The 11,805-nt window shown below is 41.5% G+C and overlaps 1 protein-coding gene across 1 annotated transcript; it reads right to left on the minus strand.

Annotated features, from left to right (window-relative positions):
* Nucleotides 1–48: 48 nt before the first annotated feature.
* Nucleotides 49–6,885, minus strand: LOC102712450 (putative transcription elongation factor SPT5 homolog 1). Its single transcript, XM_006655835.3, has 22 exons — nt 6,415–6,885; nt 5,253–5,488; nt 5,020–5,163; nt 4,793–4,954; nt 4,621–4,704; nt 4,385–4,455; nt 3,945–4,302; nt 3,689–3,844; nt 3,479–3,576; nt 3,355–3,403; nt 3,131–3,283; nt 2,890–3,033; nt 2,711–2,810; nt 2,383–2,553; nt 2,254–2,302; nt 2,091–2,182; nt 1,395–1,464; nt 1,185–1,239; nt 977–1,088; nt 729–872; nt 522–619; nt 49–433 (listed from the first exon to the last, which is right to left on the minus strand). The coding sequence occupies exons 1-22, from the start codon at nt 6,797–6,799 to the stop codon at nt 191–193; spliced, it is 3,174 nt and encodes a 1,057-aa protein (XP_006655898.2). The 5' UTR covers nt 6,800–6,885; the 3' UTR covers nt 49–190.
* Between the last annotated feature and the right edge of the window lie 4,920 nt (nt 6,886–11,805).

Consider the following 11,805-nt stretch of genomic DNA (forward strand, 5'->3'; position numbering starts at 1 on the left):
AGTTGTTGGTACAGATTTTTTTTTTCTGGGGTAAGAGACAACGAAGGGTCATGAAGGCAAGCTTTCTTTGATGTCAAAATATGGTTACAACTAATGAAACAAATAACAAAATGTTTTATTGACTACAAAGGGCATCTGTTACGAACATTTTGGCTATATAATGGACCGGTGTACAAAATATACATCCATCTCAACTCGCCAGTTTGGCCAAAATCACCATATCTAAGATCTTAACTTCATATGTGTCGTCAAGCTTCACAATTCCATCAGAACCATCTATACCTATGAGTTTTCCGTTGTATCCACGGAAATTGCCATTCATTATCTTGATCTTGTCGCTCTTCTTTGGCCGGACAACCTCGAGCTCATTTGGAAGAACCGTCACGATGTCTCCGTTGCCTGATGACCCAAGTGCAACTCGACAAGATCCATCCTGCAAGTTCAGACGACGAGTGGCATCAGGCATCAGCTCACGAGACAAGCAGAATTACTGAGAAATAGCAGAGTGCGCAAATCCATACCGCAAGAACTTCCCTCACCACACCAGGACCATCGTCACCTGCCCTTAATACATTAACCAAAACGTCAGGCAACAACCAGTTGCCTTCACCTTCACCACCTGCAGATATTTTGACATGTAATTGACAATATAAACATTGCTTCTCTGTTACCCAGACTGCTCAAAATACCATAGGAGCTTTATGGATGCAAAAGTATAAACAACACACCTATTATAGGTGACATTATATCCATTCCAACATTGCCTGGAGTCATCGGTTGACCACCAGGTGTGCCAGGAAGGTACGAGGCAGAATTTGGCGTCATTGGTTGACCTACAGGAGTGGAAGGCACATATGGGCTTGGAGCATTTCCTGAAGAGAGAGACAGTGGAAAAACAATATTAGAACAGAAGCATTAATACATTCCAGCCCAATACGTATCAGTATACAAATAGAAATCTGAATATTTTTCCTACCATAGTTGCTTTCCCTGGGAGTTGGAGCATCATTATAGCCAACTCCTGGCGTATTTGCCCATCCTGATCCAGGTGTGGGTGCTTCATATGGCCGAGCTGGTGGAGTTCCTGGCTGAAAATTTTACAAGACAACGAAAACAAGCTATATGGATCTGATCCAAAAACAGGCTCTAAGAATGAATAATAAAATGGACCACAACCACCTAACCTGGTAAGCTGGACTGCTTCCCCAAGTAGCAGGATTTCCTTCTTCCCAGTTATCCCTGGTAAATCACCAAAAAGACATGACCAACATTAAGAGTGAGTGGCAACTATTTAAGTACAAAACATAAAAGCTACATGATGGAAGCTAATTATTCTGCCAAGCAACCAGATTTATTCATTGATCAGAACATCAGATATAGAGAAGCTGTACAACCTCGGAGGGCTCATAGGAGCCCAGGCACGACTGCGCATAGGAGTCCGCATTCCATCGTGTATAGGGGTTGCTGTAGAGGCATATGAACTTGTTACCATCCAAAAAAATGATGGAAGAGTGCAGGAATACAAAAGAAGATGAGAATTGAGGAAGAATGCAGGAACACAAAAGATGAGAATTGAGCAGCATTTTCTTTGCATGCAAGTAGCCTCTGTTCAGAGGACACTTATATTTTAAAGAAAATGTCAGTCTCCAATCCTCCATACACTAAGCTTGTTTGCGTGCCTTCTAAGGTGGTTATATTTGTTCATAATAGTAACTCAAATGCAATAGCCATTGCTCACTTGACTAGGTAAAACTAAATTAGATGCACTTCCCCATCTTGCTCAGGATTAGTTGTTCGCTCGCCATGACAAGCATGGGGGCACAAAAACAATCCTTGTATGGTCTATTTATTTATTGGATGGAATGAAATGAATGGCCCATAGAAATTGATTGGTGTCATAAAAAGAGCTGTAAAATAAACAGCGCAGGAGCAATAAAAAATTAGATTGTGTTCTCTCAATGATTAATCATTGAACTCTAGCTGGGCATTTGCGATTATAGGAAAGAGGACCTCACAAATGAATCATGGTGACAAAATGAATTCAAGTGCTAAAGCTAAACAGCGGAATATGAGGATAAAGGCAAACGAACCTCCAGGATCCCGCATCGGTGTCTGGTAAGGATGAAGTGGTGTTCGAGACGGGTGTATTGGAGTTTCACCACCCAATGAATAACGAGGTTCACTGGCAATACAACCCATGTCAGCAAACAAAATTGAACAGTTTACCTCAAATGCAAGAACAGCGAGAATTACCGGAACGGCGTTGCAACGGTAGGTGTGTCTGCAATATCATCTCTCTTAACTGTATTTTTACATTGATGTTAGATTCTCAATACATTAGAAATCAGAACAGAGAATAATAATAATAACAACAATGTTCACCTGTCACAATCTTCATTAACGAATCAAGCTCCACACGCACAAGCACACCAGTCACCTCTTTAACACGGCCACGGTACCCCTTGTAAGGGCCGGATTTAATTTTAATACATTTGCCCACCAATGCATCATGCCCTCTACCACCACGACCACCTCCTCCAAACCTTCCGCCATCTGCTTAGAAGGAAAAGTCTATATTACTGTGCCAGGTAGGTCAAATAAAGCTTAAGCTATTGTCTAACTTCAAGAACTGCTTGAAAACATGTAGATTGCTGAATCACATCACGACCAGGCAAAAGGAGCAACAAAGTTTGATTGTAGAAGTTCATACGGTTCATATGAGGTCCTCGTGGGGGCAGCCTTCCTGGTGATTGCAAAATGCTAGCTGGAGATCTTAAAGCACCAAGCCTTGGATCCGACGTATCCATACCCTGCATAAAAAAATAGAAATTAAGCACAGAAATAACTCTCAGCATGACTGGCAAAGATTTATACAGGTCCGGTACAAACATTTCCACGACGTCCACCAGCTGATCCACCAACAAGAAGACAGGACTGTGCTTTTGCACAAATAAAGCCAGCATGCTCGAGGTGGTGCCTATCATAGATAAATAATATCCCCTTGTGTATGTGTTCCACGGGCCCTTGTTTTCCCTAATTCAATCAGAATGTGAATATGAGTACTAGTGTATTACAAATGCATAGGCATGTTAAAAAAAAGAACATCAAATAAATGTGAAATCAAACATACTTTGCATGCTCCCTCAACTACTCTGACAACATCCTTAGCTGAAATCATATTGTTGGACCGATCTTTTGCAGATACACGGCGATCAATCTTGCTTTTTATTTCTCTTAGTTTTACTAGCACAACTTCTGGTCTATCCGGTACTCCTTTCAGAACCTAAATATGTGTGCCATGGATAAATATTTTGTGGACATTAACATGCCATTGAAGCTTAAAACAACAGTTACCTGAAACGCCTCTGTTTCCACCCTTATAATTACCCCAAATGACAAGTTGCTGAAAAACGTTTAGAAGAAATTAGGGTTTGAGGTGTAGTTAAGCTATTTATAATCAAATACAAAGTTGACTTACTCCAAAAGAATAAGATCATGCAGCTCATAATCACCAATTCTGGTTATTCCTGTTGTGATCTCAGAGCTCTCCACAACATGGTCCGCAAACACACGTATCTGTGGTTATCATGAGTTCAAAGTTAAAATAAATTATATCCTACAGATCATGTGGGTATTTCCAATTCTATCCTACAGAAAATGTGGGTATTTCCTGAACGAAAAGGCTCACATGTTCTTTTGTCGTGTCAGATAAAATAATTAAGACATGCCCTTCCACTTTAACAACCATGCCTGTTGCACCTTCTTGAACACCTGATACCACTTTAACATGATCTCCTGGTTTAAAATACTTGCAAAGCTCTTTCTCATTGAAGGCTAATGTTTTCTGTAATTACAAAAAACAATATATTAACCAGGCAGAACTACAAATCATACATTCCAATAAAATGCAAGTGACATGGATATTTTAAGTTGCAAGCAATTACCGGTAGATCAGATATTTTTGGTCTAATGTGGACAGTCTCATCCTCTACTTTCTCAACCCAACCCTCCAAATTTTTCAGATCACCTTTGATAACAATGACAGCATCACCCTTCATAAAGTGCCCCTTTTTCCTATTAGCAAAAAGTGTAGACAAGCTAGACATATCCCCATTCATGTCATCACCAGGTTTTCTGAACTTCTCCAGTTCATCGAATGATGGCTGAATATTCTGTGTGCTGATTGATTTTATTGAGACTGTTTTATATAAGAAACCATCTTTGAACATTAAACCATCAATCATCTCAAAGTACTCCCCAGAGTCTTTATCCCTCCTCCGCTCCACGCGAATGTGCATCTCTCTGATTGCAGGGATGTTAGCAGGTATTAATTAAAATAAGGGAAAATAATACATGACGCGATGACAGGGATGAAAAAAATCACCTCGCTTCATCAATATTAAAGAAACGTGGTGGTGGGACAAATGCTTTCTTCTTGACAACCTCCCTCCCTTCCTGAACATGCACCATTCAAAACATACAGTCAAACAATCAATGCAACAGCAAACCTAAAAATTTGAACAAACCCAATGTGCATTAATTGTCAAATATCCAGGTTAACTAGGACAGAAGCATTAAACAAAAGCGAACGATATTCAGAAAAATAATTGTGTAATGTACCAGTTTACTAGCCAAAGCTTGTAAATCTATTCTAGGGATCAACTTCACAGTAACCCTTTGGCGCACATTGTCAACATCAACAACCTGCAGACACAATCTTGTCAGTTTTTGGAAGTTATATTCCAAGAATAATGTCAGTATTTGGAGAAGATATCAAAGCAACAAGACATACCTTAGCAAGGTCACCTTTATATATACCCAGCTTCATTCGAACCCAAGCATCCCTCGAAAGATCAACAGATTTGCTCTCCACGGAGAGGACATCTGCCATTTCTTTTATAGGAACTAAAGTTATTTTTGCTGAAGCATAAATGTTTCGAAGACCTTTGCAAGCCTGCATAAACCAAGTTTAGTAGGGATAAACTTTCAAATGATATAAAATGTTAACCATATGCATACCTCCTTGACATGGGCCTCCTTCTCCGCTTCAACATAAATATAATTCTTTAGATGGTCTAGTGCAACAACTGACTTTATCTGGAGATCTGATCTGTCAATGAACTTTTGCATTAGACAAATAGCGGTCTCCCTCTCGTGCCCAATCTGAAGAAAAAATTCCGTATTAGTAAAGGTCACACAACTGTAACTAGAACGAGATAGCAGAAGGTTAATTAGCTACAGAATGACCCTACCGCACATTTCACCATCCATAGCTTTGGATCCTTGACTGATGGCAAGAGAGCTTGCTGTTCTACTTCTGCAGCTTCCTCTCCATACTCAATATGAGTAGATCTTGCATATCTCTCCCTGACTCGCCTTTCAATTTCCTCAATGTCCTCTTCCTCATCCCTCATAGGCATTGAACGATGCCTTGAGCCCCTAACAACATCCTCATCTGGAAGGTCGGCCCCAGCATCATTGATGAAATCTGAGAAAAGGAAATAAAGCAGAGATGAAGACATTAGAGAAACAACCTTGATTTTCTCACTTGGTAAGCTAACTTGTACATAACTACATCAACCACAACATCTAAACAGTGAAACAGTGAAACAACTACAGGGAGAAACTGGAGTGTAGTTGTCATGAGTAATGGCCATCACCAGAATTCTGCAAAAAAAAAAATCCCTCTATATTATTCTCAAATAAATACAAAAGATCCTCTGATCCTTACGAAGCATTACCACAGGTCCACAGATGATCAATCAACTTTATTGTCTGAACCTAAAAAATATAAACAGCTTCTAGATACCACTAGTAATAGATGCAATGAAACAAAAAACTTAATCTGCTTCGGAATATTCAACCAATGCAATCAAATCAGTTTTTAAGAGTTGAAATTGCTTGCAGTTAAGAGCAGCCCTTCAACCATAAATATAATTAAGTTCGGGAGTTTATGTCTGGGTACTAATTTCTAACAATCCAGGACAAGAGAAAAAAGAAGATTAGCTCGTTCAGAACGCTGATCTGTAAAGTAGTTGTCAGCTAACGAACCACCATCACTCATCCACAATTCATCGCCTATGAGCACAAGTAAACCTAACTAAGTTCATGTTAACATAAGGTGCAATAACTAAAATCAAAAGCTGCTTTCTAGTTTCTGTACCAAATCTACGTATCCAGTAAGAACTATCACCTCAGTAATTCTATACAACCTTCACTAACTGCGAAATCACATACAGAGTAAAAATTATGGATCCTACTAGGAGCATAAAGCGGCACTAAAATTGCTAATTTCTCAGTTATCCCCAAAAACCAGCTCTAGAAACCGACCAAATTAGGTCCAGATCTCGCAAAATGCGAGACGGGAGCCGGAACTGAAGAATCATAATGGAATCAAAGAGTGCAAGCACTCACCATCCTCGCCTTCACCGTCGTCCTCCTCCTCCTCGTCCTCGTCGACCTGCGCCTCCTCGTCGAAGAACCCGCGCACCCCGCCGCCGCCCTTCTTCTTCGGCCGGCCCCCGCCGTCCTCGTCGTCGTCATCCTCCTCATCATCCTCTATCGCGGAATCGTCGATGAAGTTGTCCTCCCTCGACCGCTTCCGCCCCCCTCCTCCTCCTCCTCCTCCTCCTCCACCGCCGCCTCCCCCGCCGCGGGAGCGGGAGGCCTTCCCCCCGCGCCTCGCCTCCTCCTCGTAGTCGTCCTCGTCGTCCTCCTCCTCGTCGAGGTCGTACGCCTCCTCCTCGTCCTCCTCCTCCTCCACCTCGTCGTCGTCGTCGTCGCGGCCGCGGCGAGCCATGGATTTCGGCGGCTAGGTTTTCGTCGAGCGCGAGGAAAAGGGGGCTGTAGCCAAACGCAGACGCGAGTCGGAGGCGGAGGCGGAGGCGGAGGCGCGATGGCGAGTAGAGGTTGTAGTACCGACCCACGCGAGGGTTCCAGCGATTCGAGCCAGGACGATCCTGGCCGTTGGATGGAGTGGGCCGACTCACTGCTTCGTCCGTAGCGTAACTGCTCCATTGGGATACTTGGACATGGTTTACTTACGAGGAAATTTCTTTTATGCCTATGAAATAGTCGGTTTTTTTATTTTTCTAACTTCTCTATATATGTATATGTTTTTGAATTTTGATTTTAATCTCTCCCATAGCTTTTCATCAATTGTCCATTAGTTGACCATTCAATTTCTATTAAAATGTCAATTTTGTCCTTATGCATGGAGAGTAAAGCAATAGAAATATGTGGAATATTGTATTAAAAGATATAAATTATTTGCGTGTGATTGTTATATTCATGGAATATTTTTAATTTAACAAAGTTAAAAAGATTGTTATATTCTTATTAAAAAGGTGTATGTATTGTATTTTTGTGATGTTAGTACCGTGATTTGCTATGTGTTCTATGGGTGTGTTCTTTCCATTGATAAAGATTAAGATGAAAGATTTTTCTAGTTTTGTGATAACTATTTAATGGTATCACAATGAAATTAAATGTTACAACGTTGAAATTTTATTTAAATATAAGATGATGGACTTTATATAGAAACAATGACAACGATATCAAGATAATGAAGTTCATGTTCAACCCCATGTCGCATCTGCGCTAATCATAAGATCAATATAATCTTTTGACCACTTTGGTTGAATACCCAAATAGTCAAATTACTAACAATATAATATTCAGATAAATAGAAATGAGTATATTTGTTTCAAAAATATTTCATTGGCACCATTTTTATGTGAAATAAGTAAATTACTTGATATGTCAAATGATATATTACTATAGATTTTTTTAATGATGAAAAGATATGTGCACCTCCTGATAATAACAAACGAGAAACACAACCAATGGAAATAAATATCGTTAATAATTTCACTTTGTTAAACATTGTCATACATTTTTTAACTAAAAATAAATCGTGTGATAAATATTTGTTAGGTATTATATGATCATTAATATTTGACTTAGATATCTTTTTATGTAATATAAGAATACACAACAAGATTAGTTCTTAAACTCATAAAAAATTAGACTTTAAATTATGTTTTATTTGAGAGTTCCTCGTCTATTTTCTTCATTTCATATATACAAACTTCAACAAATTTTATTTATTATAACAAGACAGAAAGTTGCGTGGAATGCAAAACATTTGTACAAAGTAACTTTCATTAAATTTAGTTTTACAAAGTTTAATTTTTATATTAATATTAGATAATATAAGTAAATTATTTAATTAAAATTATTCTTGTATACATGAATTTTATCTTGTGGTGATTCTAAGATTAGTGTACCAATTTATAGTTGCAATGTTCCTAAAATTAGTGTGTAAACTCAGGCTTGCAAATTCTAGAATTATCGTCCAAACTTGAAAATTTATAATCGCAACGTGAATCAACATATAATTAATTATGCAAAGCTACAATAATCAGATTAAGAAATGCTTGGTAGACAAACAACTTTAAATATCTAATTTATACGATTGTAGTTGAAAGAGTTCATGATATCTTAATTTGTATCATTAAATTAAGTCGTAGTATTAGCACGAGTAATAGTACGTAGAAACGTGGAAATGGAACTAGTTGTGGCCTTGTGGGGAATTTTTTTTAGAGGAACCGGGAAACTTAAATTAACGTACCAGCTAAATCACTGGTTACCAGCCGTTCCAAGCCAGGCGGACAACCAGCCCAGAAGGAAGCGTCTTGGAGATTACAGCCCAAGGCAGCAAGCTCGTGTGCTACCTTATTACAATCCCGGCGGCAATAGTTCGACACAAAAAGAATGAAAACACATGGAGATCTCATGTTTGATCTCCAAGATCACACCACCCAAAGCTGATAAGTTGAACGAGTTATCCTGGAGTGCTTGCCGCAGCATCATCGAGTTTGTTTCCAATTCGATCCTCGACATACCCCTTTCACTAGCAGACCTGATTGCTTCTGCACAGGCTAGAACTTCAGCATGAAAAGCATCCATTAAGTGAACAGCAGCTCCTGCCCTTGCCTGTATAACTGCTCCAGATCGGTCCCTGATTACAAATCCCCATCCTCCCTGACTGTTATTGACCGGTAAGCTCCATCAATATTGATCTTCAGATTATCGTGAGCTGGCCTTTTCCAATGTACCCTTCCACGTATTTTGACTGGTGGATCTTCTTTGTTCAATCTGATAAGCTCTCCTGCTTGAGACATGATCAGATACGAGAGGTCAGCTGGGTTTCTTGGTTTACCTCCTTCTCTAACCCCATTCCTTTCTCTCCACCAATGCCAAAGGCACAAAATGGCCTTCATCTGTTCAGCTTCCGGGCTCCTGTAGATTGTTTGTAAAGCATTCTTTCCAGATAGTTGTTGTTCTAGTTTGGCCCTCAAAACTTTTAGGTTTAGTTCCTGCCACACCTTCTTCACAGTTTTGCACTTGGAAATGAGGTGCCCAGCATCCTCATTGAACCGGCCACACATTACACACCTCAAATCAACATCCATCCCTCTGCGTTGTAGGTTACCCCGCTGCGCCAAAGTGTTGTGGCACATCCTCCACAGGTCGTTGGAGGGCGCAAGCAAACAGAGTTGGAACTAGTTGTGGCCTAATCTTTGAAGTTGGGCCAGCCTCCGGCCCAGCATATCATCAATGACTCACTGGGTTTGAAAGTTGACAAAACAATCATTGTCTACTAAGCCCAACAGGTGAACCAGTACCGGCCCAACTGCTGGACTTTCTCCATGTTCTACAGTCACATCCTAGCTTCTTGAATCTTGAGCTGTTTGCATGACCATTCATTGGGATTTGCTTTCATCAACTTTTGTTTGTCTCTTTTCTCTTCCGAAACATGTTCAGGTATGAAAATACGGAAGCTACAACTGGAACTGGAGTACGAACAAGCAGTCGCGCTGCAACACGCCGTGATCAGACGGGCTAACTTACACTAAATCCCATATGACAGCCCCTTTACCAATCACCATATCGTAGCTTGATATCTGATATTCTGATGCAGAGAACTGTATGCAACAGTCACGCGATGATATGATCAGTAGCTAGTACCGCCCTGTACGCTGATCGGTGTTCAGCCATCCACCTCGCCCGTTGAGACGGCGTACGTGCCGCCCGGCGCTTGCACACGGCCATCATCCACGGGGCCAGCGGTAGGCCGGTCCAACCGCGAGACCCGGGGGGGGGGGGGGGGGGGGGAGCATCGCGTGGCAAGGCCCGGCGCCCGTCACGCGGGCGCACGCAACGTAGCGGGGAGCAGCAACCGGTGGGGGGTTGGATGGGTCGCGCGGGCGGGCGGTCGATCGTGGCGCCGTCCGCGACAGAATCACGCGTCAGTGCGTCACGCAGCCCATGTGCGGTCGCCGTCGCCGGGGGGGGGGGGGGGGGGGGGGGGGGGGTTGGTTTTTTGGCGATTTTTTCTCGGTCGCTCGCTCGCCACGCCGCGGCCCCGGGTTCCCACCGCTCCGCGCATGGCTCGCCCCCGAATTCGCCGCGATCCGGCGGCTCACGTGGTTTTTCTCTCCATCGTTCGTTTCGATCTGGGGGGCTACGTGCAGCCACGGCCGCTGCATCACCGCTTGGATCCATTGATCGCGTCTGATAATTTCATATACTCGCGTGACAGGAGCACCGGAATAGTGAAAGGGACAGTGGCGTGTGGCCTGGAAAGTGCGGGCGCTGGGAAGACGATAGGAGACATCTATCTACCTTTTGTGAGATCGTAGGTCTGTACTAATTTGGGCTTTTGTGACCATGATGATCATCGTATACGCTAGTAGTCCGTCTTGATTATTCACCAACCTCGTGGTTGGGTGGTGTTGCTGGAGTCGTGAGAGTAGGACCACTTCGCTGTCAGCAACGCATCGGCGGAAGGCAACGGGAGGAGGTGGAGATAAGGGCAAGAGCGTACGTACGTGTGTAGGGAGAAAACCAATGCCTATCTATAAGGCCTCTAATAGCTCCAAAAGGTCGTTTCTCGAGCTGAAAATCTATCAGCTTCTCGTTTCAGATCTGCTTGTCTGTTTGGATTGATGGAATTCACCGACAATTTTAGTCGTAGCACATATGAGTGGATGTAACGTACGACAACAAAAACGGGTTGGCACTTGGCAAGGTCAAGTCCGGAAACGTCGAGTGACAACAACACTAGGGCGTTTGTTTTTTCGATATTAAGAACCTGTTTAGTTCCTAAAATCTTTTTCCAAATACATCGCATCGAATCTTTAGACATCTAAATAAAGCATTAAATATACGGAAGGAAAATTATACAGTTATGGGAAAAATCGTGAGACGAATCTTTTGAGCCTAATTAGGACATAATTAGCCATAATGCTACAGTAACTAACATGTGCTAATGATGAATTAATTAGACTCAAAAGATTCGTCTCGCGATTTCCAGGCAGAATCTGAAATTTGTTTTTTTATTCGTGTTCGAAAACCCTTTCTGACATCCGGTCAAACGTTTAACGTAATTTTTTACTAAAAAATTTTGGCACCCAAATAAGGCCTAAAACGCTAGGGTGCTTCGAATTTTCACTGTCTGACACTCCATCGAATTTTCACTGTCTGACACTCCATCATTACAGAGAGAGAATAATAGACTATCCGTGCTGAAGTAGCCTCAAGGTGGATAGAAGCACAAACACAGACCTGCTGGTTTCAGTACTGGCCGCAGTAACGGGCTCTCTACTACTATATATTTCACCGATATAAGACCCTGTTTAGTTTAAAAAAATTTCTTTTCAAAACATCACGTCAAATTTTTAAAATATTTAAATAGACGTCAAATTTTTAAAACATTTAAATAGAGTATTAAATATAGAT

The sequence above is a fragment of the Oryza brachyantha genome, chromosome 6, assembly GCF_000231095.2.
Source record: "Oryza brachyantha chromosome 6, ObraRS2, whole genome shotgun sequence".
NCBI classification, from domain to species: Eukaryota; Viridiplantae; Streptophyta; class Magnoliopsida; order Poales; family Poaceae; genus Oryza; species Oryza brachyantha.

Coding starts and splice junctions, on each gene's coding strand:
- LOC102712450 (XM_006655835.3), bottom strand. CDS start 6,799: ATGGCTCGCCGCGGCCGCGACGACGACGACGACGAGGTGGAGGAGGAG. Junction 3,284..3,354: donor TGGAAACAGAGGCGTTTCAG/GTAACTGTTGTT, acceptor ACACATATTTAG/GTTCTGAAAGGAGTACCGGA. Junction 2,303..2,382: donor GTTAATGAAGATTGTGACAG/GTGAACATTGTT, acceptor GTAAAAATACAG/TTAAGAGAGATGATATTGCA.